Here is a 24,306-nt window from a genome sequence, read left to right as displayed (position 1 = left end):
TTCCTCAACCAAGGAAAAATACTGAGTCTATTCACCTTATCCATGATCTTATGCACCTCTATAAGGTCTCCTCTCAGTCTCCCATACTATAAAGAAAAAAACTCCTGGCTTGTCCAGCTTATAACTCAGACCATTGAGTCCAGGTAACGTCCTTGTAAATTTCTTCTGCACTTTCCAGTTTAATAACATCTTGCCTGTAACAAGGTGACCAAAACTGAATGCAATACTGCAAATGTGCCCTCACCAACGTCCTATACAACTGCAGCATAACTTCCCAACTTCTTTATTCAATGGTTGGGGAATTGAAGACTAGAGGGCACCAGTGTGCCAAAAACTGCCTTCACTGTCCTGCCTACCTGTGACTCCACTTTGGGAGAACTGTGAATCTGAACTCCAAGATTCCTCAGTACCACTGCACTCCTTTAAGGCCCTGCCCTTCATCATGAAACTCCTACCTTGATTTGACTTTCCAAAATGCAAGGCACATCAATTTTAAAGTCCATGTGCCATTTCTCGGCGTACTCCCCCAGCTGAGCAAGGTTCAGCTGCAATTTCTGACTATCTTCGTCACTATCCATGACACCACCTATTTTAATGTAATCAGCAAACTTACTAATCATGCCTTATACATTATCATCCTGATCATTGATATAGATAACAAACATTAATGGGCCCAGCATTGACCCCGAGGCACTCCACAAATCACAGGCCTCCAGTCTGACAAGCATCCTTCCACTATTATCCTCTACAGCCTACCATCAAATCAATTTGCCAGCTTGCCCTGGATTCCATGCCATCTAACCATTCCAGAGCAGATTACTATGTACAACCTTATCAAAGGCCTTGCTGAAATCCATACAGACCTCATCTACTGCCCTGCCCTCAACAACCTTCCTGGTTACTTCATCAAAGAACTCGAACAAATTCGAGAGGCATGATCTCCTACTCTCAAAGCCATGCTGACTACTAATCCAACCCTGTCTTTCCAAATGCATACATACCTTATCCCTCAGAATCTTTTCAAGTAACTTACCCACAGTAGATGTTAAGCTTACTGGTCTTCAGTTCCCAGACTTATCTTTATAGCCCTTCTTGAATAAGGGCACAACATTTGCTACCCTCCAATCTTCCATGACTCATCCATGGCTAATGATGATGCAAAATTATCAGCCAGGAGCTCCGCAATTTTTTCTCTTGCCTCTTGCAGTGTTCTTGGATATATCTGGTCAGGAGCAGAGATTCGTCACCTTTGTACATTCTAATACATCCAACATCTTTTCTACTCTGATATGGACTGCCCCCAAGATGTGACCACTAACTTCCCCAAGTCCTTACGTTTTTCTTCATGGTAAGCACAGAGGAGAAATATTCATTGAGAACCTTGTCCATCTCCTACGGTTCTACACATACATGTTCACTTTGGTATTTGCGGAACCCTACTTTCTCTCTCTCGTTCTTTTTCCTTTAATATACTTAAAGAACCTCCTTGGATTCACCCGAATCTTCTCAGCCAAGGCTATCTCATTCCCCCTTTTCACCCTCCTGATTTCCTTCTTCACTAAACTTCCAAAGTCCCTGTATACCTCCAGTGATTCCCTTGATCCAGCTGCCTGTTCCTGAGCCACTACCTTTTTTCTCTCATCAAAGCCTCAATATCTCTTGTCATCCAGTATTCCCCATTCCTGCCAACCTTACCCTTCACTCTCATAGGAGCATATCGACCTTGAACACTAGCTATCTCACTTTTATAGGCCTCCCACTTGTTAGAGATCCCTTTGCCTGAAACCAAACTATTCCAATCAACCCTGCAAGCTCCTGTCTAATTTCATCGAATTTAACCTTGCCCAGTTTAGAACTTGAACCTGTAGACCAGTTTTGTCCCTCCCCATAACTATTTTAAAATTAATAGAACTATGGTCACTGGTCCCAAAGTGCTTACCCACAGTCACCTCTGTCATCTGTCATAGAGTCAGAGATGTACAGCATGGGTACAGACCCTTCGGTCCAACCCGAGCATGCCGACCAGATATCCCGACCCAATCTAGTCCCACCTGCCAGCACCCGGCCCATATCCCTCCAAACCCTTCCTATTCATATACCCATCCAAATGCCTCTTAAATGTTGCAATTGTACCAGCCTCCACTACTTCTTGTGGAAGCTCATTCCATACACGTACCACCTTCTGTGTGGAAAAAATTGCCCCTTAGGTCTCTTTTATATCTTTCTCCACTCACCCTAAACCTATGCCCTCTAGTTCTGGACTCCCCAACCCAGGGAAAATACTTTGCCTATTTACCCTATCCATGCCCCTCATAATTTTGTAAATCTCTATAAGTTCACCCCTCAGCCTTTGCTCTAGGGAAAACAGCCCTCAGCCTCTCCCTATAGCTCAAATTCTCCAACCCTGGCAACATCCTTTTAAATCCTTTCTGAACCCTTTCAAGTTTCACAACATCTTTCCGATAGGAAGGAGACCAGAATTGCATGCAGTATTCCAAAAGTGGCCTATCCAATGTCCTGTACGGCCGCAACATGACCTCCCAACTCCTGTACTCACTTTTCTGACCAATAAAAGAAAGCATACCAAAAGCCGCTTTCACTACCCTACCCTATCACTGCCCATGGCCCATCTGGTCAAGATCTTGTAATCTGAAATAACACTCTTCGCTGTCCACTACACTTCCAATTTTGGTGTCATCTGCAAACGTCTTGTGCTTGCATCCAAATCATTTGTGTAAATGACAAAAAGTAGAGAACCCAACACCGATCCTTGTGGCACTCCACTGGCCACAGGCCTCCAGTCTGAAAAACAGCCCTCCACTACCACCCTCTGTCTTCTACCTTTTGAGCCAGGTCTATATCCAAATGGCTAGTTGTCCCTGCATTCAGTGAGATCTAACTTTGCTAATCAGTCTCCCCGGGAACCTTGTCAAATGTCTTACTGAAGTCCATATCGATCACATCTACCGCTCTGCCCTCATCAATCCTCTTTGTTATTTCCTCAGTCAAGTTTGTGAGACATGATTTCCCATGCACAATGCCATGTTGACTACCCCTAATCAGTCCTTGCTTTTCCAAATACTCCTGCCCTATTTCCCAAGAGTAGGTTGAGTTTTGCCCCTTTCCGAGTAGGACCTTCTGTACGCTGCTTGAGGAAAGTTTTCTGAACGCACTTAACAAATCCCACCCCATCTCAATGCTTAACGCTTTGGCAGTCCCGATCTATGTTAGGAAATTAAAATCCCTTACTCTGACAACCCCATTGCTCCTGCAAGTCTCCCCAGCCTCCCAGCATATTTGTTCCTCTAACTCCTGTTGACTATTTGGGGACCTTTTGTAAATTCACGATAATATCACTATTCCCTTCTTAGCTCCATTCACGAAACCTTCCTGATGAGCCTTCACTTATTTTATCTCTGATTATTGTTGTGATACTTGTCCTCATCAAAAATGCAACTCCCCATCCCCTCCTTCCACCACCTCTGTTCTGCCTAAAGCACCTATGCCCTGGCACATTAAGCTGGTAGTCCTGTCCCTCTCTTAGCCATGTTTCTGTAATGGCTATAATATCCCTGCTCCATGTGCCTATCCGCACCGTGAGTTCATTAGCCTTACCTGTCAGCCCACTTGCATTGAAATAAAAGCAATTTAATTCAACAGGAATACCTTGCTCCGTCTTGTGTTCCCATCCTGACCTGTCTCTTTAACTTACTATTTCTGATTACTGTATCTCCTTCAAGCCTCACACTTGCCTTCCTGCTTTCAGGGCCCCACTTTTTAGCAGCACTAGAAATCTGGATGCCAAGATATTGATCCCTCTCCAGTTCCTGTGCAACCCAGCCCTCTTGAACAGGTCACCTCTGCCCCAGAAAAGGTCCCAATGATCTAAAAATCTCAATTCCTTCACCCTGCACCAATTCTTCAGCCATGCATTCATCTGCCATATTCTCCTGTTCTTCCCCTCACTAGCATATGGCACTGGAAATAATCTGGAGATTATCACCCACTAGGTCCTAGTTTTTTTGACCCTTTTCCTAGTTCTCTATAACCACTCTGCAGGACTTCATCCCTGTTTCTTCCTATCATTTGTGCTGACATGCAGAATGACTTTTGGCTGTTAACCCCCCTTGAGAACACTGCAGTCACTCTGAGACATCCTGGACCCTGGCACCTGGGAGGTAACACACCATCCTGGGTTCTCATTTATGCCACAGAATCTCCTGTCTGTCCCCTTAACTATAAAGTTTCCTATTACTAAAGTCCTGTTTTACCTTTACCCTTTCCCGTTGTGCCCCAGAACCAGTAATAGTGCCACCAACCTGGCTACTGCTTATTTCTCCTGAAAAGTCATCCCCCAATCCCATGATCCCAACAGTGTACTTGTTTTCAAGGGGAATGGTTACAGGGAATTCCTGCACTCTCTGCTTATTCCCTTTGCCTTTCCTGGTGGTTACCCAGCTACACTCTTTGGTGTGACCACCTTACAAAAATTGCTTTCTATGAAGCGCTCGGTATCTGGGATGATTCTGAGTTAGAACATAGAAAAGTACAGCACAGAGCAGGTCCTTAGGCCCACGATGTTGTGCCGAGATTTAATCCTAATGTAAAATATGGTAACTTAACCTTCGCACCCCTCAACTCACTGCTATCCATGTCCAGCAGTCACTTAACTGTCCCCAATGACTCTGCTTCCACCACCTCAACTGGCAATGCATTCCATGCATTCACAACTCTCTGCGTAAAGAACCTACCTCTGACTTCTCCTTTATACCTTCCTCCTAATATCTTCAAACTATGACTTGTCGTACCAGTCGATCCTCCCCTGGGGAAAAATCTCTGGCTATTGACTCAATCTATTCCTCTCATTATTTTGTACACCATGGTCAGGTCTCCTCTCTCCCTCCTCTCCAGAGAGAAAAGTCCGAACTTATTCAACCTTTCTTCATAAGGCAAGCCCTCCAGTCCAGGCGGCATCCTGGTAAGCCTTCTTTACACCCGCTCCCAAGCGTTTATATCTTTCTATAATAGGGCAACCAGAACTGGACACAATATTCAAAGTGTTATCTCACTAGGGACTTGTAGAGCTGCACAAAACCTCGCGGCTCTTAAACTCGACACCCCTGTTAATGAAAGCCAAAACACGATATGCTTTCTTAACAACCCTATCCATTTGGGTGGCAACTTTGTGTTCATCCAGCTTCAGCTCCCTAACACTGTCTCCCAGGGGCTGCAGCTCAGTGCATTTCCCACAGATATAGTCATTAGAGACAATGGAAGTCTCCCTGAGCTCCCAGATGTTGCAGGAGGAACATCCGACTGCCATTTTAGCTGCTGTGAACTATAAGAAAAGTTAAAAGGACTTCACCCAAGCTTACTGTTTGTTGAGCTGCTGCTGCTGAAGCTTTTTGAGCCAAAGCCTTACTACTTGCTCTGCTACCAACAAAGTTTGCAATAGTATGTCTATCTACCTGTCTTTCCCTCAATTTTGTAGACCTGAGTCATGTCACCCCTCAACCTTCTCTGTTCTAAGGATAACAACCCCCACCTCTCCAATGTCTCCTCGTAGCTACAATTCTCCAGTCCTGGTAACATTCCATTAAATCTCTCCGCATTCTCTCCAAAGGAAGAATGTCATTCCTGTAATGTGGTGATCAGAACTGCACACAATACTCCAGTTGTAGCCTCTCCATTGTTTTCTACAGTTTTGTCATTATATTCTACTTTTGTGTTCTTTATCTTCGCAAACGAAGGAGAAAATTCCACATACCTTTATTAGAATCTTATCTTTACAACCTGTATTGGTATCTTTAGGGACTTGTACACTTGTAGGACAAGATCTCTCACTTCATTTATCCCTATCAGTATTATCCCATTTGTAGTATATTCCCTTTTACTGTTTGACCTCCTTAAATGATGTTATGCTGAGCATTTATCTTAATCTCAAATGAATCTAATCTACACACTCCTCAATTTACTGCCATCCATGTGCTTGTCCAGCAGTCATTTATCAAAGTTGAACTCCATCTGCCACTTTCCTGCCCAAACTATCCATATCATTTTCGAGTTTACAGCTATCCTTTACACTCTGCACTACATGGTCAATTTTTGTGTTGTCTACAAATTTCCCAATTGGGTCCCCCACAATCAAGTCCAAATTGTTAATGTACAAAAGGAACAACAGGTGTCCCAACACCGATCCCTGTGGAACACCCCTTGAAACAGCTTCTCGTTCAGAATGGCAGCCGTCGACCATTACCCTTTGTTTTCTGTTTCTGAATCCAGTTTGACACATTACCCTGTATCCCATGGGGTTTCACTTTATTGATCAGCCTGCCATGTGGGACCTTGTCAAATGCCTTACTAAAATCTATGTAGACAACATCCACTGTACTACTCTCAACACTCTTCCTTGTTATTTCCTCAAAATATTCAACCCAATTTCTAAATAGAACATAGAACAGTACAGCACAGAATAGGCCCTGCAGCCCACAATGTTGTGCTGACCACTGATCCTCATGTATGCACCCTCAAATTTCTGTGACCATAAGCATGTCCAGTAATCTCTTAAATGTCCCCAATGACCTTGCTTCCACAAGTGCTGCTGGCAATGCATTCCATGCTCTCTCAACTCTGTGTAAAGAACCAGCCTCTGACATCCCCTCTATACTTTCTTCTAAACAGCTTAAAACTATGACCCCGCGTGTTAGTCATTTCTGCACTGGGAAATAGTCTCTGGCTATCGACTCTATCTATGCCTCTCATTATCTTGTATACCTCAATTAGGTCCCCTCTCCTCCTCCTTTTCTCCAATGAAAAAAGTCTGAGCTCAGTCAACCTCACTTCATAAGATAAGCCCTCCAGTCCAGGCAGCATCCTGGTAAACCATCTCTGAACCCTCTCCAAAGCATCCACATCTTTTCTATAATAGGGCGACCAGAACTGGACGCAGTATTCCAAGTGCAGTCTAACCAAAGTTTTATAGAGCTGCAACAAGATCTCACGACTCTTAAACTCAATCCCCCTGTTAATGAAAGTCAAAACACCAGATGCTTTCTTAACAACCCTGTCCACTTGGGTGGCCATTTTAAGGGATCTATGTACCTGCACACCAAGATCCCTCTGTTCCTTCACACTGCCAAGAATCCTATCCTTAATTCTGTACTCGGCTTTCAAATTCGACCTTCCAAAATGCATCACCTGGCATTTATCCAGATAAAGCATGACCTTCCCTTAACAAAGTCAGAAGTCACGTAACACCAGGTTATAGTCCCACAGAAATCAGAAGCTTTTGGAGTGTTGCTCCTTTGGCATGCTCTGAAGGCTTGTGATTTCAAATAAATCTGTTGGACTACGGGCTGGTGTTGTGTGACTTTTGACTTTGTCCACTCCAGTCGAGAGTGTGGTTCTGGAAAAGCACAGCATGTCAGGCAGCGTCCAAAGAGCAGAAGAATCGATGTTTTGGGCATAAGCCCTTCATCAGGAGTGATGTCTACTCCAGTCTAACACTTGCACCTCCACATCATGGCTTCCCTTAACAAAGCTACACTGACTATTCTGTGCCTGTCTAAGTAACAGCTTATCTGATCTCTCAGGGTTGATTCTAACAATTTGCACACCACTGAACTAAGACTAATTGGTCTTTCAGTGTTTGGCATTTCCTTTGTACCCTTTTCAAATAATCAAACTATCCTTGCATTCCTCCAGTCCTCAAACACTTCACCTGTGTCTCATGAAAATTGAAAAATAATCCTCGGAGCATTTGCTATTTGTTCTCTGACCACCTTTAACATCATAGGGAACATCCATACAGCCCTAGTGACTTATCTGGTTTCAATAATTCCAATTCCATGTCATAAAGTCTGGGGTGTGTAGGGTGGGTAAAAGGAGTCCAGGTCCTAAAATTATTGAACTCTCTATATTGAGGCCTGCAGGCTGCAGGGTCCCAAATGGCTAATGAAATACCATTCTTCTAGCTTGTAATGAGCTTTGCTGGAGCACTGTCACAGACCTGAAACAGAATGTTAACCAAGGGCCACAGGATGTTTCGAAATAGCAGGTTGCTGAAAGCTCGATCGTTTTTGTAGACAGAGCCCGAGGTGTTCCGTAAAGTGGCCACCTAGTCTGCATTTCAACTCCCAGGTGTAGAGAAGACCACATTGTTCAATCTAGTCTAGGTATTCGCTACTCACAAAGTGCAGGTATATTGCTGCTTAACCTGCACAATGTATCTGGAGCCATGGATAGTGAAGCAGGAGAAAGTAAACAGGCAGGTTTGCACCTTATGCTATTGCATGTGTTGAGAGTGGTGGAGGAGTGGACCGGGAGGTCTCTTTGGAATGCTGTCAAGGGAGGGGAACGAAATATGTATCTTTATGGTATCCCATAGGAGGTGGTGGAAATGGTGGCTCATGATACTTTGAATGGAGATGTTGGTTGAGTAGAAAGTGAGGGCCAGAGGGACCCTATTGGAGTTGTGGAAGAGAAGAGGTGACAGCAGATGTTTGGGAAATTGGATGGACATGGCTGAGGCCCCAATCAACCATTGTGCTGGGTAATTCTCTATTGAGTAAAGCTGGATATTTTTGAGGCCCCCATGTGGAAGATGGCATCATCAGTACAGAAATGATGTAGACTGAGAAACTGGGAGAATGGAATGGAGAATGTTTACTTGCTCCTCACTATCCAAGGCCACTTTCATGCCAGAGGTGGAAAGAATTTTTGTTTTGAAGGTTCTGTCACTTTGGACCATTCTGCCTCAGTAGGCAGTGGATAAAAGGTAATTGAATATTTTTAAGACAGAAATAGATAGGTCCTTGATTGGGGAATCGAGAGTTATAAGGGATAAGTGGGAATATGGGATTTGTGAAACCAACAGATCAGCCGTGATCTAATGGAATAGTACAACAGGCTTAAAGGGCCAAAAGGTCTACCTCTGCTCCAATTTTATATGTTTGTACAAGGAGTACACCGCACAAAAAGCTATCCAAATTAATTGGGTCATTTGAATTAGAGGTAGTAATTGAACTCTGCCTTTATATGTTTCGATAATATATTCAAAGTATATTTGGAGATCAAGAATAAGAACAAAGTGTTGGAGATATTCAGCAGGCATCTATGGAGAGAGAAATTATGTTAACATTTTAGGTCCAATATTACTACTACAGAACTGAAGAACATATCTGAAAAACAGATCTGAGCTTATGTCTCACCTCTAATTGTTGCATTATCGATTTTAATGTCCAGTTTATGTGAAATTTGCTTGATTTTACATCTTGATTAAAGATACTCCGTTTCATTTGACAAGAAGTGCATAATATTGTGACTTCAGCCTATGCTGTTATGAATAAGCTTACCAGGCACAAGAAATGACTTGCTGACAATGTAATTGTTCCAACTGTTTTAGATTTTGTCTCTTAAAATCTCAGCCTGATGGTGACATTCAGTTATATAGTTTGCATTAAATGATTATCACCATCAGCTCTCACATGGGAAGTTCAGTTGTTTCTAGTTATGAATTTCAAAAACAATCTGTACACCAATGAAACTTAGGTGCACAAATGAGAGGGAATCATTATTATTTAACAATAATTTTTATTTTATAACTTCAGTCTCTTTGCAAATTCTAGATTCCGATTTTAGGGCTGCCCACCTTAAAACAAAATAAAGCTGATAAGCACAGTGCAATACAAAACATTAGTTGTTGAAAATGTATTTGAGATACTTTTGTCATTTCATCAAGTGTCAGTAATATGCCAGCCAGTAAGTTCCTGACTTCATAATATTAAATTCTGGTAAGTAAGTAGAAAATTTTAATGAATAAAAGTACGGATGATAATTTGCAAGGTTATGTAAATAAACTGTGGCTTTACTTAATTATGTTGGTATTTGTTTACTAGTTGAGAGATTAACAATGAAATATATAGACAATAGGTGCAGGAGTAGGTCATTCTGCCCTTCAAGCCTGCACCACCAGGAGTTTGGAGTATATGTTTGGAGTTGTTGTGGTTCTGTTCGCCGAGCTGGAAGTTTTTGTTGCAAACGTTTCATCCCCTGGCTAGTCTTTGTTGATAGGTTCCGCCTCCTGTTTTCTGTTCTGTATTCAAAAGGGCCACAACACACTGCAGTACACCAGAACTGCAAAAAGAGGAAGAGGAACACCTATATAAGGTATTCGCCAAAAATGGATACCTGCGCAACTTTATCAACAGATGCCTAAGAGACAGACCACGGAACGAGGACATGCCACAACCAAAAGGACTAGCCACACTACCATACATCAGGAGCGTTTCAGAACTGACAGCCAGACTACTGCAACCCTTAGGACTCATAACGGCACACAAACCAACAGCCACGCTCAGACAACAGCTCACTAGAACAAAGGACCTGATACCCAACATGAGCAAAACTAATGTAGTTTACAAAATACCATGCAAGGACTGCACAAAACATTATATAGGACAAACAGGAATACAGCTAACAATCCGCATACATGAACATCAACTAGCCACGAAACGACACAACCAGCTATCCCTAGTAGCCACACACGCAGACAACAAGCAACACGAATTCGACTGGGAAAACACTACTATCATAGGGCAAGCCAGACAGAGAACAGCCAGGGAATTCCTAGAGGCATGGCATTCATCCACAAACTCCATCAACAAACACATCGACCTGGACCCAATATACCAACCACTACAGCGGACAGCTGAAACTGACACCCGGAAGCGGCAAGGACAGACCACTATAAATACCGGAAGAAACATCAAAGAAGCGCTTCGCAGGAGGCTCCAAAGCACTGATGATGTCGCCTAGCCAGGGGACGAAACGTTTGCAACAAAAACTTCCAGCTCGGCGAACAGAACCACAACAACGAGCACCCGAGCTACAAATCTTCGCACAAACCTTGAATGTTTGGAGTATTGATTTTTACGTTAATCTGTTGTTGATTGGGCAGTTTGCCCAATGCTGGTGACATTTTTAATCTCCGAAAATGAATGGTTAAAGCCCGCCATAATGCTTGACGACTGAATGCAAGGAAGTGAAGTTGATGCAATACTAAAGATGCCAGAATCTCTGTTTTGAATATATGCAGGTACTTGAAACTAAATTGAAAGACACAGTCAAAGGATTAGCTTACATTATCCTTTGGATTGAAAAATGATGTTAATGGACAGAAATTTGCCTGTAACACTATTGACTTTACCTCATGATTCTTTAAGTTTAGGTTATTTGGCCTGTGTTAAATGTATCCATGGTAGTATAGTTGCAAAGTTAAAAGTTTTTTTTCTCAAAAATTGCATCTCTAAAATTATGATGAAAAGAATGTGTTTTAAAATGAGAAAAACTGATGAGTAGTTTCCTTTCAGCTTTGCATGACTTTGCTGATTTTTTTTCTTCATCTACTATATCCCTGATGAGCGTTCAGCACTTCCATCCACTTCCCCTTCCATTGCTCATGCAACTGTGATTTGGCCAGCCATTAAGAGCTTAGTTTCCCATCAGTTTTGTGCAGGTTCATGTCTACATGTCTCAAATAGTGCACTGCTACTTATTTCTAGCTTTTGGACTTGGTGTCTAGAAATCATCAGCAGTGTACTTGAATATTTGTTGTGCTGTGATCGAATTGTTTTTTAACTGAACATTTAATGGTCAGAAATGCTAATCAACATTTCCGATCAAAGATGTTTTGTGACTGACATTTTCTGCCTTTATATGTAAGCCATTGTCTTTGCGTGACAAGAAAATGTTTCTCCTAAATTATATGTCATTTGATTAGTTACCATCTTAAATCGTTTCTTTTGCTGCTTTACATGCCGAGGCAAGTTTGTTTTACCCTAACAGGCCATATTGTCAGTGCTCATTCTAAAAATCTCAATGATTTCTTAATATTTGGTCATGTGATGAGGACATTTCTAGTTAGTTTAGCCTCCATTTCCTATTCCTAATTGCTCAGGAGAGGCAGCTGGTGACTGCTGATATCCTTGGGATGTAGGGACATCCACAGTGCTGTTCAGAAATGAGTAACAGGATTTTGAGACAGCAACAATGAAGAAGCAGTGATGTTGTTTCAGTTCAGAATGGTGTGGGGCTTGGAGGGGAATTTACCCGATGGTGGTGAATCCATGTATCTGCTGCCCTTGTCCTTTTATATGGTAAAGATTTTAGATTTGGAATGTGCTGTTGAGACAGCCTAGGTGAGTTATTTGCAGTGCGTCATATAAGTGATATACAATGGGTACCATTGTGATTGAGAATGTTCCTTTTACATTAATATTTGTAAATCAGTTACCAGGTATATTTTTCTACATTCTATATCTTACTCTCTAAAAAACCATGATATTCTGCTGATTGCTGGTCTGAAGTTTTCTTATCTCTAATAGAGTCAAATATCCCTTGTAATTGACAAACCATTCCTGTTCAAATATTTCTCTCTCTATTCATGTGCCACTGAGAATCGTTCAGAGTGGTTCCTCCAAGGTAGAATTAATATTTTCTGATTTGATTTCCATTTAATCTTACTACATTTCTAAAGGTTATGTTGCTGAAGTTACAGCAGTTGGAAATATTGAATGCGAATTCTAAGAATTATTGGAAAACACAGTCTAAGAATAAAGGGTAAACCATTCAGGACTCAGATGAGCAAGAATTTCTTCACTGACACTTGTGAACCTGTAGAATTCTCTCCCACAGAAAGCTGTTGGGGGCAAGTTCAATAGATATGTTCAAGAGGGAGCTGGATGTGACCCTTCCAACTAAAGGGATCAAGGGGTACAGAGAGGAAGTGGGAATGGGATACTTAAGTTGCAAGAGCAGCCATGATCATATTGAATGATGGTGCAGGCTTGAAGGGCTGATTGGCCTACTCCTGCACCTATTTTTTATGTTTCCATGAAGTTTCATTTATGGAAAGAAAATACTTTAGCTGCAGAAAATCTGACATAAAACCGAATTCTGAAAATAGCTGCAGGCTAGGAACATAAAAATAGGCATACATCATTTAGCCTGTTGAACCTGCTCCATAATTGTTACATCATGACTTTTGATCATGTACGTCAAAACCACTTGCTGTGCTATCTGCATTTCCATTGGTGCGAATGTCACCAGAAATCTAGCAATTTCTGTCTTGAATATGCTCAGTGATTGAGCTTCCACAGCCCTCCAGAGTAGACAAATTCATTAATTCACTATCCCCTGTGTGAAGAAGTTCCTCCCTAATTGCGATCCACTTTGTCATATCCTGTAACAGTCTTGTAAGATTAGTCATAGTCATAGAGATCTGCAGCATGGAAAAAGACCCTTCGGTCCTACCCGTCCATGCCGGCCAGATATCCCAACCCAATCTAATCCCATCTGCCAGCACCTGGTCCATATCCCTCCAAATCCTTCCTATTCATATACCCATCCAGATGCCTCTTAAATGTTGCAATTGTATCAGCCTCCAGCACATCCTCTGGCAGCTCATTCCATACATGTACCACCCTCTGTGTGAAAAGGTTGCCCCTTAGGTCTCTTTTTTATATCTTTCCCCTCTCACCCTAAATCTATGCCCTCTAGTTCTGACTCCCCAACCCTAGGGAAAAGACTTTGTCTATTTATCATATCCATGCCCCTCATAATTTTGTAAACTTCTATAAGGTCACCCTTAGCCTCTGACGCTGCAGGGAAAACAGTCCCAGCCTGTTCAGCCTCTCCCTATAGCTCAAATCCTTCAACCCTGGCAACATCCTTGTAAATCTTTTCTGAACCCTTTCAAGTTTCACATCATCTTTCCGAAGGTTAAGGGAATACAGGCCCAGTTTCCTCAATTTTGCCTCATAAGACAGTCCTGCTGTGGTTATTCTGGTGAATGTCATTGCTAATTTGATTTATTTATTTGTCACATGTATTTTGTTACAAAATGCAGTGAAAAGTGTTGTACAGTGTCACCACTCTCCAACGTCATTTTAAAACATGGAAAAATTAACCAAAACAGAAAATAATGGCAGAGAAATGAAGAAAGTGTAAAACTTTGCAGTCCTCTATGTTGAGTGCTCTGTCATGGCCTGGTGGCCAGACATGAGTACCCTTTGCCATGCTGCCACTGGAACAAAAGTTGCTACCATCTGGGTTCCACCAGTGCCCTTGCCACTGTGTCCTTGCTGGACCTTGCCAGTGCAGAAGTCACTGATGCTGTCGGGTGTTGAATCTCAAGTCTCAACTCAAATCCACCACTGCCATGTATCTGCTTTGGCCCCACTAGGTCTTGTACTGGCCCAAATCTGCCTCCACCAACACCTCCACGAATCTGTGCTGGAAGCAGGCATGGCTGGAAACTTCATCTCACTTCTGCAGCAGCAGCAGCCTTGTGTTGGCACTAGGACCGCCTCAACGATGCAGAAGCTGTCAGGAACCCAAACTTGCCTCAGCCACCACCAGTGCTTCTGGGCCTACTTGGGTCTGTGCCATTCCAACCGATCTCTAAACTAAAATAGAGGAGAAAATAATGAGAGAAGGGAGGTAAAAGAAGAAAAAAACTACATAAAGAAAAGCAGACAGAACAGATGAGCCTCAGGTTCAGAAGTGCTGCCCCACCATCATCATACTGGAAGCACACGAGGTAATAAAGGCACAGTGGGTCAAGTGGTGTCCTTCTGTACTCTAATGCTTCTGTGACATGTTGATTTGCATTGGAACAATGTAGTAGGCTGAGGATGGAAAGTTCAGAGTAGAAATGGAGAAAAATTGAGAGGTACCCAGAGGTTTGGGGTCATGCTTGTGGACTGAAGGAACATGTTGGCAAAGTAGTAATCTAATCTGCGTTTTGTCTCCCTTGTAGAGAGGAGATTGCATTGTGAGCAGCGACTACAATCTGCTGAAGTAAACTAAGAGATAAAAAAAGTGATTTGTCTCGAAGTTAAAAATCTCACAACACCAGGTTATAGTCCAACAGGTTTAATTGGAAGCACACTAGCTTTCAGAGTGACGCTCCTTCATCAGGTTATAGTGGAGGGCTCAATCGTAACACAGAATTTATAGCAAAAATTTACAGTGTGATGTAACTGAAATTATACATTGAAAAATTGATTGTCTGTTAAGCCTTTCATTGAATACAGTGATAGTTTCACTTCTTTCATGTGTAAATCACATCACAAAATCGGACCACACCCTTCGACCGGAAGAGATTGAAGTCCTGAGTAGGGGTCTCAACTTTTGCCCCACCACCAAAATGGACCCGTTGGTTTTGGCAGCAGACACAGAGGAATTCATCAGACAAATGTGACTCCAGGAATTCTTTCAAAGTGCTGGCAGTGAGCCCACTGATGAACTGGAACAGTCATCGCAGGGATCTGTAGAGGAGTGACCAAAGAAGGTGTCAACATGGACCCCACCGGTGGACTGCTGCCCTGGGCTTGACATGAAAGCTCAAACCGTCAGGAAATATATACATACCAGATTCATCAGCCGTACCCACAAGGTAGAGCAAAACATCATCCTATCACAATGCAATGCCAACCAGGCTCTCAAAACCAATCACAACATTGTCATCAAACCAGCAGATAAAGGAGGAGCCGTTGTCATTCAGAATAGAACAGATTACTGTAAGGAAGTGTACCAACAACTGAACAACCAGGAACACTATGGGCAAATACCAGCTGATCCGACCAAAGAACACACCCGAGAATTAAACACACTGATCAGAACTTTGGATCCAGTCCTTCAGAGTTCCCTACGCGCCCTCATCCCACGTATTTCTCATGTAGGCGATTTCTACCGCCTTCCAAAGGTACACAAAGCAAACACACCGGGACGTCCCATCGTGTCGGGCAATGGGACCCTATGTGAGAATCTCTCCGGCTATGTGGAAGGCATCTTGAAACCTATTGTACAGGGGATCTCCAGCTTCTGTTGCGACACTACGGATTTCTTACAGAAACTCAGCACCCACGGACCAGTCGAACCGGGAACATTCCTCGTCACAGTGGACGTTTCCGCACTCTACACCACCATCCTCCACAATGATGACATCATGGCAACAGCCTCAGTACTCAACACCAACAACTGCCAGTCTCCAAACACCATCCTACAACTCATCTGTTTTATCCTCGATTGCAACATCTTCACCTTTGACAACCAGTTCTTCATCCGGACACACGGAACAGTCATGGGGACCCAATTTGCTCCCCAATATGCTAACATTTTTATGCACAGGTTCGAACAAGACTTCTTCTCTATGCAGGATCTCCAACCAACATTGTACACCAGGTACGTTGATGACATTTTCTTCCTCTGGATCCACGGCGAGGAGTCACTGATAAAACTACACAGTGACATCAACGAGTTTCATCCCACCATCAAACTCACCGTGGATTACTCTCGACAGTCTGTCTCATTCTTGGACACCTGCGTCTCCATCAAGGATGGACACCTCAGCACCACACTCTACCGCAAACCCACAGACGACCTCACAATGCTACACTACTCAGCTTCCACCCAAAACATATTAAAACAGCCGTTCCCAATGGACGAGCCCTACGCATACATCAGATCTGCTCAGATGAGGAGGAACGTGATGGACACCTGGAAGTACTCAAGGATGCCCTCACAAGAACGGGGTACGATGCTCAACTCATCGACCGCCAGTTCCGGCGTGCCACAGCAAGGAACCATAATGACCACCTCAGGAGACAGACACATGCTGCAACTGACAGGGTATCCTTCGTTGTTCAGTACTCCCCAGGGGCTGAAAAATTATGCCATGTTCTTCGTGACCTGCAACACATTAACAATGAGGATGAGCACCTCACCAAGACCTTCCCCACACCTTCACTACTTGCCTTTAAACAACTGCCAAACCTCAGACAGATCATTGTTAGTAGCAAACTGCCCGGCTCTTGGGACAACTCCATACAGCCCTGTCACGGTGGATGCTGCAAGACGTGTCAGATTGTGGACATAGATACCACTATTACGCGTGGGAACACCTCCCACCTTGTTCATGGCAGGTACTAATGTGACTCAGCCAACGTTGTCTATCTTATACGTTGCAGGCAAGGATGCCCGGAGGCATGATACATTGGGAAAACCGAGCAAAGGCTACGACAACAGATGAATGGGCACTGCACAACAATCAACAGACAGGAGGGTTCCCTCCCAGTTGGGGAACACTTCAGTGGTCCAGGACATTCAGCCTTGGACCTTCGAGCGATCATCCTCCAAGGTGGACTTTGGGACAGGCAATGGAGAAAAGTGGCCGAGCAGAGGCTGATAGCTAAGTTCGGTACCCATACGGAGGGCCTCAACCAGGACCTTGGGTTCATGTCACATTACAGGTGACCACCATTGCACTACACACCCATATTCCTACACGCACACACTCTCATCTATACATGGACACAGGTACACACAGACACCTACACACACCCTTGTAGACACACACACTCTCACATGCACCCCCTCACAGATTTAAGACCCTCTGCACTCACTACACGCACACACTTTCTCACACTCTCAACCCCCACCACACACAGACAGACAAAGACCCACATGCGCGCACATATTTTGTGGGGTGAATTTGTACTTGCAGAGTTACATTGTACTTTGCTCGAAAACTGCATATATTCATGTAGAATTCTGAGCTCAAAAACTGCATGAATTTATGTAAAACTCTGTTATCTCACTTCTTAGATTAGAATCAATCTAAACATCATGGCATAGACAGAGAACACAGGGGGCTAACACCTTCAACATATTGTCTAGCTATCACCATTGTTAACAGCTAACCCGAGAATGCAACTTTCAAAAAAAAGGTTTTGTGATTTACACATGAAAGAAGTGAAACTATCACCGTATTCTAACAGATGAAAGGCTTAACAGACAATCAATTTTTCAATATATGATTTCAGTTACATCACACTGTAAATTTTTGCTATAAATTCTGTGTTACAATCAAGCCCTCCACTATCACCTGATGAAGGAGCATTGCTCCGAAAGCTAGTGTGCTTCCAGTTAAACCTGTTGGACTGTAACCTGGTGTTGTGTGATTTTTAACTTTGTACACCCCAGTCCAACACCGGCATCTCCAAATCTTGTCTCTAAGTGTTAGACGCCCTGGGGGCTGTCAGGGAAGACTATGTACAGTATTGCATTTCCTACACTGGTATGGAAAGTGCCTTTGGAAGGATAGCAGCTGCTTGGGATGATTGAAAAGGATCACAGAGCAAAGGGTGCCTTCAGAATGCTTAAAGTGGAGAGAGAGATCTGTTTAATGGTCTGATTATTCTTAAGGTGAAAATGTTAGAGGGCAGTATTTTGAATCTTGTAGTTGGCAGCTGATGGGATGGGTGAGAATTGTTGTTTGGAAGGAAATAGTAGGTTTGAGAGGAACTGGAATGGGGAAAATAGAAGCATGTCATTGAAACTTTTGTTCTGCTGAGTGGCAGATGTAAATGAAAGAATGTCCACTTTCAACAATTTACACTGCATGAAAAGTAGATGGCTTATTGTTTAGCAAGTGGACTGTAATTAGCCAAGGCTTGCTTTAGAGAATGACTAGACCCAGCATTGAAATTCATGGTCAGAAGTCACACTACACTGGTCGAACAGGTTACTTGAAATCACAAGTAATTTCACCTGACGAAAGAGCAGCACTCTGAAAACTTGTGATTTCAAATAAATCTCTTGGACTAGTGTCATGTGACTTCTGACCTTGTCCACCTTAGTCCAACACTGGAACCTTCACATCATTGAAATTTATGTAATACTGTGGTGAGCTGAATTTTTTTGACTTAATAGCAATATCTTGTCAGTGGGAAATACCACTTTCCAGCGCTTTTAGTAATGTCAATTGAAAATGTGCAGTGCCTGAACAAATTCCTTTTACATGCAGAAGTCCAAGCCTTGCTGCATATGAACAAATGTAAGTATAATTCATAATCTTGAATTGGTTGTCAGTATAATTTTTGGTGCATTCAGGATTAGTTAATACGGTTAGCCAGCTGTGGAATCCCACTGAAGTTGGACGTTTTGAGTTTTGTGAGAAGGGCTGGTTGACTACACTCAGCATTCAGCATGTTGCAAACAGCTGAAGTGACATACATACCTGGAATTTCACTGGCATTGAAATTCATGGAACAGTGTCATTTATCTGGTGAGCTGAATGTCTTTTTTGACTTAATAGCAGCATCTTGTCATTGGAGAATACCACTTCCTTGTGCGTAGTAGCAGTGTAAAATGATTAGCTTCATCTGTTGCTGAAATGTTTGAGACACCTTGTCCTTATAGGATACTTTGTAGCAAATTGGACACTTCTTTATTAGACAACATGGTAACTAATTTAGAAGCGCATTTTTAGTTCAGAAGTTTTCTTCTTAGACCATAAACTCTGAGTTTGTTCTAAAGTGTTCAATCAAAAATCTTTCACAATATTGTTTCAAAGAAATGTATTTTTTAATTCCATGCATCATTTGTAGCAAATAGACAAGGTGTATAATCTGCTGTGAGGCTTCTTTCTGTTGCAACGTGTTCCTGGGAGCTAAATTTCTGCAAGTGCAGTGCTCAACTCACCTACGCAGTGTTTCACGTTTGTGTCCCATTGCGAAAGACCCTCAGTTTGCAGCAAATGAGAGTGGTTTAATGCACTTAGAATATCACTACCTGCCCTACTAAATAAAACTAAGCATAAACAATGGCTACTATGTGTACAGCAATGTTTGATGCAAAATGCTAGTTGCAAAATGCTCGTTCAGAAATAGACACAAACAATGTGCCTGAAAATATTAATGTTTAATAATTTTACATTCCCTATTGCAATTAAAAGTTTAATTTTTTCCATATATTTAGTAAAATTTTCTCCTCTGTTAAAAATCCCTTTAAAATCTACATACTTCATAATTAAATTGTAATTTCTTACTGAACCAAAACATCGGAGATAAAATGTAAGAAGTTTTTAAAATCTAAATTAAGCAAAATGACAACATTATTTTTCAGTGAGGCTGTGGTGCTTGGGTAATCAAAAATATTTTCCCACTGTAATTGCATTGGCAATTGCAAACATATCTTATCTAATCTAATATGGTACAATATCTTATCCCTTTGTTCATTCAATTTAATATAAACCAAATGCAAGTATAACACTGTTACAATGATTCTGAAACTAAAATTAGTGCATAAATCAGTTTGATTTTCTAGAAACAAGTAATACTAATGTGAATTTAACTTTGTTACTACTTGAACAATTTTGAAGTCAATACATAAACAATAAATAATCAAATCTGACAATTTCACTTTGGGAAAGTCACAAGATGGTGAACAGTCACTGGGATATGTGTGTACGTGTGTGTGTGTGTACGTGTGTGTGTGTGTACGTGTGTGTGTGTGTGCGCCTATGCTCATGCTGTCTGTCTGAATGACTTGTCTTCCTGTGGCACAAAACTGATTGAGGATGACTGGTTCTTTCCTGGCTGCTCTGATCCAGCTTTGGTCTCAGGACAGCAGGAGCTGGAGGAGGAACTGGTACAACTTCGAAGGCTAGGACAGCACCAAGGAAGGGAGAAATGCGCCAGTGACAGTCAAAATCTCAAGGTATGTGATGAGGCTGATAGGCATTCTTTGACTTTAAATTTCTCATTTTATGAAGTTTTATGCAGCTAATGTGCTTGGCATTTTCCATTATATGACCTTATGTTATTGTTACGCTTAGCAAAGACTAAATTAAGCTTGCACTAATTTTGAGAACGCAAATATTTTGAACGTAGTGACCTTTGCTAAAATTAAATACCTTTATCTTTTACTATTTATTTTCAGTGCTTTATTCTAAGTTAGAATGAGCTAATTTGTGTTTGGATTTCCAGAAGACAATATATTTGGATTTCTGAAAGATAAGGTACTGCACACAAGTTAAGAGCCCATGAATTTGGAGGTAGCATGGACAGAGAATTGGTTAACTAATAAAAGACAGAAATAAAGGGACGTTTAAGATAGCAAATTGTAACTAATGGAGAGCCATAGGAATCAGTGCTCGGACGACAATTATTGTCTATATATAAAAGGGAATATATGTAACTTAGAAGAGGAATGGGGGGCAATGACCTAGTGCTATTATTGCTGGACTGTTAACCCAGAGACCCAGATAATGTTTTGGGCCCTGTGTTTCAATCAATGTGTGGCAGATGTGGAATTTGAATTCAATAAAAGTCTGGAATTAAGAATCTAATGATGACCATGAGTCCATTGTTGATTATTGGAAAAATACATCTAGTTCACAAATGTCCTTTAAATAAGGAAACTGCTGCTTTTACCTGGTCTACATGTGATTCTAGACCCACAACAATGTGGTTGACTCTTAATGGCCCTCTGGAATTGACATTAAATGTTGACATGGCAAGTGATGCCCTCATCCTGGAAATTTTTTTTAAATTAGTAGTTGGAATACAATGTGGGAAAATATGGGGTTATGCATTTTGGCAGGAAAGGTAGGGGAGCTGGATATTATTTAAAAACAGGATTACAGAAAGCTGAATACGAAAGGATTTGGGAGTCAATAAATCACAAAAAAAGCATTCAAGTTCAGTGAATACTAGGGAAGGTAAATGAAATGCCCTTTTCCAAAAGGAATGGTCTCTAAAATCAGGGTGATCTTGTCAAGACTATACATGGCACTAGTTACACCACAAGGAGAAAGTGAGGTCCACAGATGCTGGAGATCAGAGTCGAGTGTGGTGCTGAAAAAGCACAGGAGGTCAGGCAGCATCTGAGGAATAGGCGAACCGATGTTTCAAGCAAGTGCCCTTCCTGACCTGCTGTGCTTTTCCAGCACCATGCTCTTGACTAGTTACACTACTATTGGAACAGAGTGAACAATTTTGAATCCATTATCCAAGGCAGGATATACTGACATTGGAGGCAGTCCAGAGAAGCTACACTAATTTCGTCCTGGGTATTTTGTTATGAGGAGGCATTGAATATGTTAGACATATGCTCATTGGAGTTTGGAAGAATGAAAGGAGACCTTAATGAAACATGCAAAATTCTTGGACGGTTTCCCAAGGTAGATGTGAAGTGGTTGATTCCCTTGTTGGAGAGTCTAGGACCAGAGGGTGTAATCTCAGAGCAAGGAGTCACCCATTTAAGACAAATGAGGAATTTTTTTCACCAATGGCACATCTGTGGAATTCTTGATCCTGAAGAGCTATTGAGGGCTTTGAGTTGTTAAGTATATTCAGGTCTAGATTTCTCACCATTAAGATGATCAAAGATTATGGAAAGATGCCGGGAAAAATGAAGTTGAGGATTATCAGATCAGCTATGATCTCATTGAATGGCAGACTGGACTTGATGGGATCCATGGTCTACTTTTACTCCTGCATTTTATCATATTGTAATCTACAATACACTGGGATTGATTGTTCTCTTTTTAACATATATTTAAAATATTTTAGCACATTTTGGAAACACAGAGAGCATCTACTTTGAGAGACAGTAATTTTTGCCAGCTGTTTGCATGAATATTAAAATAGCTTTACCAATTAACTATTGCAGGCACATTGGGCTGCACTGACTCCTCTGCTGGAACATTCTATGAAGCTATCAGTTTGCAATCTGTCTTTTATGTTGTGGTTCTGTTCGCCGAGCTGGGAGTTTTTGTTGCAAACGTTTCGTCCCCTTTCTAGGTGACATCCTCAGTGCTTGGGAGCCTCCTGTGAAGCGCTTCTGTGCTGATTCCTCCGGCATTTATAGTGGTTTGAATCTGCCACTTCCGGTTGTCAGTTGCTGTCTGCTGCAGTGGCCGGTATATAGGGTCGAGGCCGATGTGTCTGTTGAAAGAACCACTCATCCACAAACTCTATCAACAGACACATCGACCTAGACCCTATATACCGGCCACTGCAGCGGACAGCAACTGACAACCGGAAGCGGCAGATTCAAACCACTATAAATGCCGGAGGAATCAGCACAGAAGCGCTTCACAGGAGGCTCCCAAGCACTGAGGATGTCACCTAGAAAGGGGACGAAAAGTTTGCAACAAAAGCTCCCAGCTCGGCGAACAGAACCACAACAACGGTTACCCGAGCTACAAATCTTCTCACTAACTTTGAAAATCTGTCTTGTATGCAGTGAAATGAGCATGTCAATTGGTTTCAGATAATTTACAGATCATTTAAATGCATTATCTAAATAAATTGAAAAATCTACATTAAAATTATGAAGCTAGAGATCTTTGTTTTATTTAACATTGATTTGTTGCTGTTAATGTTGTTTGACTTTGAAACAAACTGAGGAACGTTTAAAATGCTGATTGTCTACTTAGTATAGTGTCCAGATGAGGAAGGAGTTTGGATGAAATGAGACAGATAATTGTTTTGTAAGTTGCATCTGCAAACAAGTAAATGTAATTTTATTTTAGGTCGACTATGAATATGAGAAACAATATTTTGAAGAATCCAGCGTTAGTGTGGATAATGCTGACAACACTGAAGGGGAGAACTTGGGAGGTTTGTGGCCAAAGTACACTTCCCATCAAACAGGTGTGATACCCACTAGACAGTTATGGAAAGCATGCACACATCACATGAATTTTGTGGTGCATTTGTTAAATATTTGGAGTTTTTGTTTAAATAACCCATTTTATTTGTTAGCACATTCTAATTGTAATGTTGTTTGGATTTTTTTTGCCCCCTTTCTGAAATTTGTGGCTTTGAAATTTGACATTATAAAATAAAGAGCATGCGCATGCTGGATAAACTGGCTAGTTTTCCTTACAAGGTATCATCTGATCAAGTGTTTAAATATTTAGATCAAGTTCCACTGTTTTTATTTCACTGCACAATTAAATGGCAAGGGAGTTGAGAATTAATCCAAATACTGACTATTCCTTATCTTTTTTTCAGTGATTTGGCATAAACTAAGTAGTACAAGATAGATCAGTATATAGTAGCATAGGTGGCTGTTTTATAAAACATACCGACTGAAAATAAAAGAAAAGAATACAGCCAAACAGTTACAGCTCAAGTATTGTCAGAAACAAACTGCTGTGAGAGCATCATTACTGTAGACATTTATCTTCGAGTAGAAAGTGAGGTCTGCAGATGCTGGAGATCAGAGCTGAAAATGTGTTGCTGGTTAAAGCACAGCAGGTTAGGCAGCATCCAAGGAACAGGAAATTCGACGTTTCGGGCCAGAGCCCTTCATCAGGAATTCCAGCAACACATTTTCAGCTGTAGACATTTATCACCAATCTGCAAACAATTCACGTGTATTAAATTCACCAAGGTATTATGCGAACGAGTGCACATTTTGACAGAGGTGTAATGCTAGCCTGTGCATATT

General features: G+C 41.8%; 1 protein-coding gene across 7 annotated transcripts in view; it reads left to right on the top strand.

The window, feature by feature from the left end:
• LOC132824521 (golgin subfamily B member 1-like) overlaps positions 1 to 24,306 on the top strand; it is a 263,280-nt gene that overhangs the window by 118,036 nt on the left and 120,938 nt on the right. For 5 of the 7 annotated variants that reach the window (XM_060839154.1, XM_060839151.1, XM_060839153.1 and 2 more), the window contains 2 exons: positions 20,456 to 20,562; positions 23,384 to 23,504. The exons of 1 other annotated variant lie outside the window; for it this stretch is intronic. In XM_060839154.1, the coding sequence (XP_060695137.1) occupies positions 20,456 to 20,562; positions 23,384 to 23,504 (228 nt within the window). The remainder of the gene's footprint in view (positions 1 to 20,455; positions 20,563 to 23,383; positions 23,505 to 24,306) is intronic. One more of the 7 variants, XM_060839155.1, reaches the window with a different exon arrangement.

This window comes from Hemiscyllium ocellatum, chromosome 18 (assembly GCF_020745735.1).
Source record: "Hemiscyllium ocellatum isolate sHemOce1 chromosome 18, sHemOce1.pat.X.cur, whole genome shotgun sequence".
NCBI classification, from domain to species: Eukaryota; Metazoa; Chordata; class Chondrichthyes; order Orectolobiformes; family Hemiscylliidae; genus Hemiscyllium; species Hemiscyllium ocellatum.
This window is presented reverse-complemented; position numbering and strand designations above follow the sequence as displayed.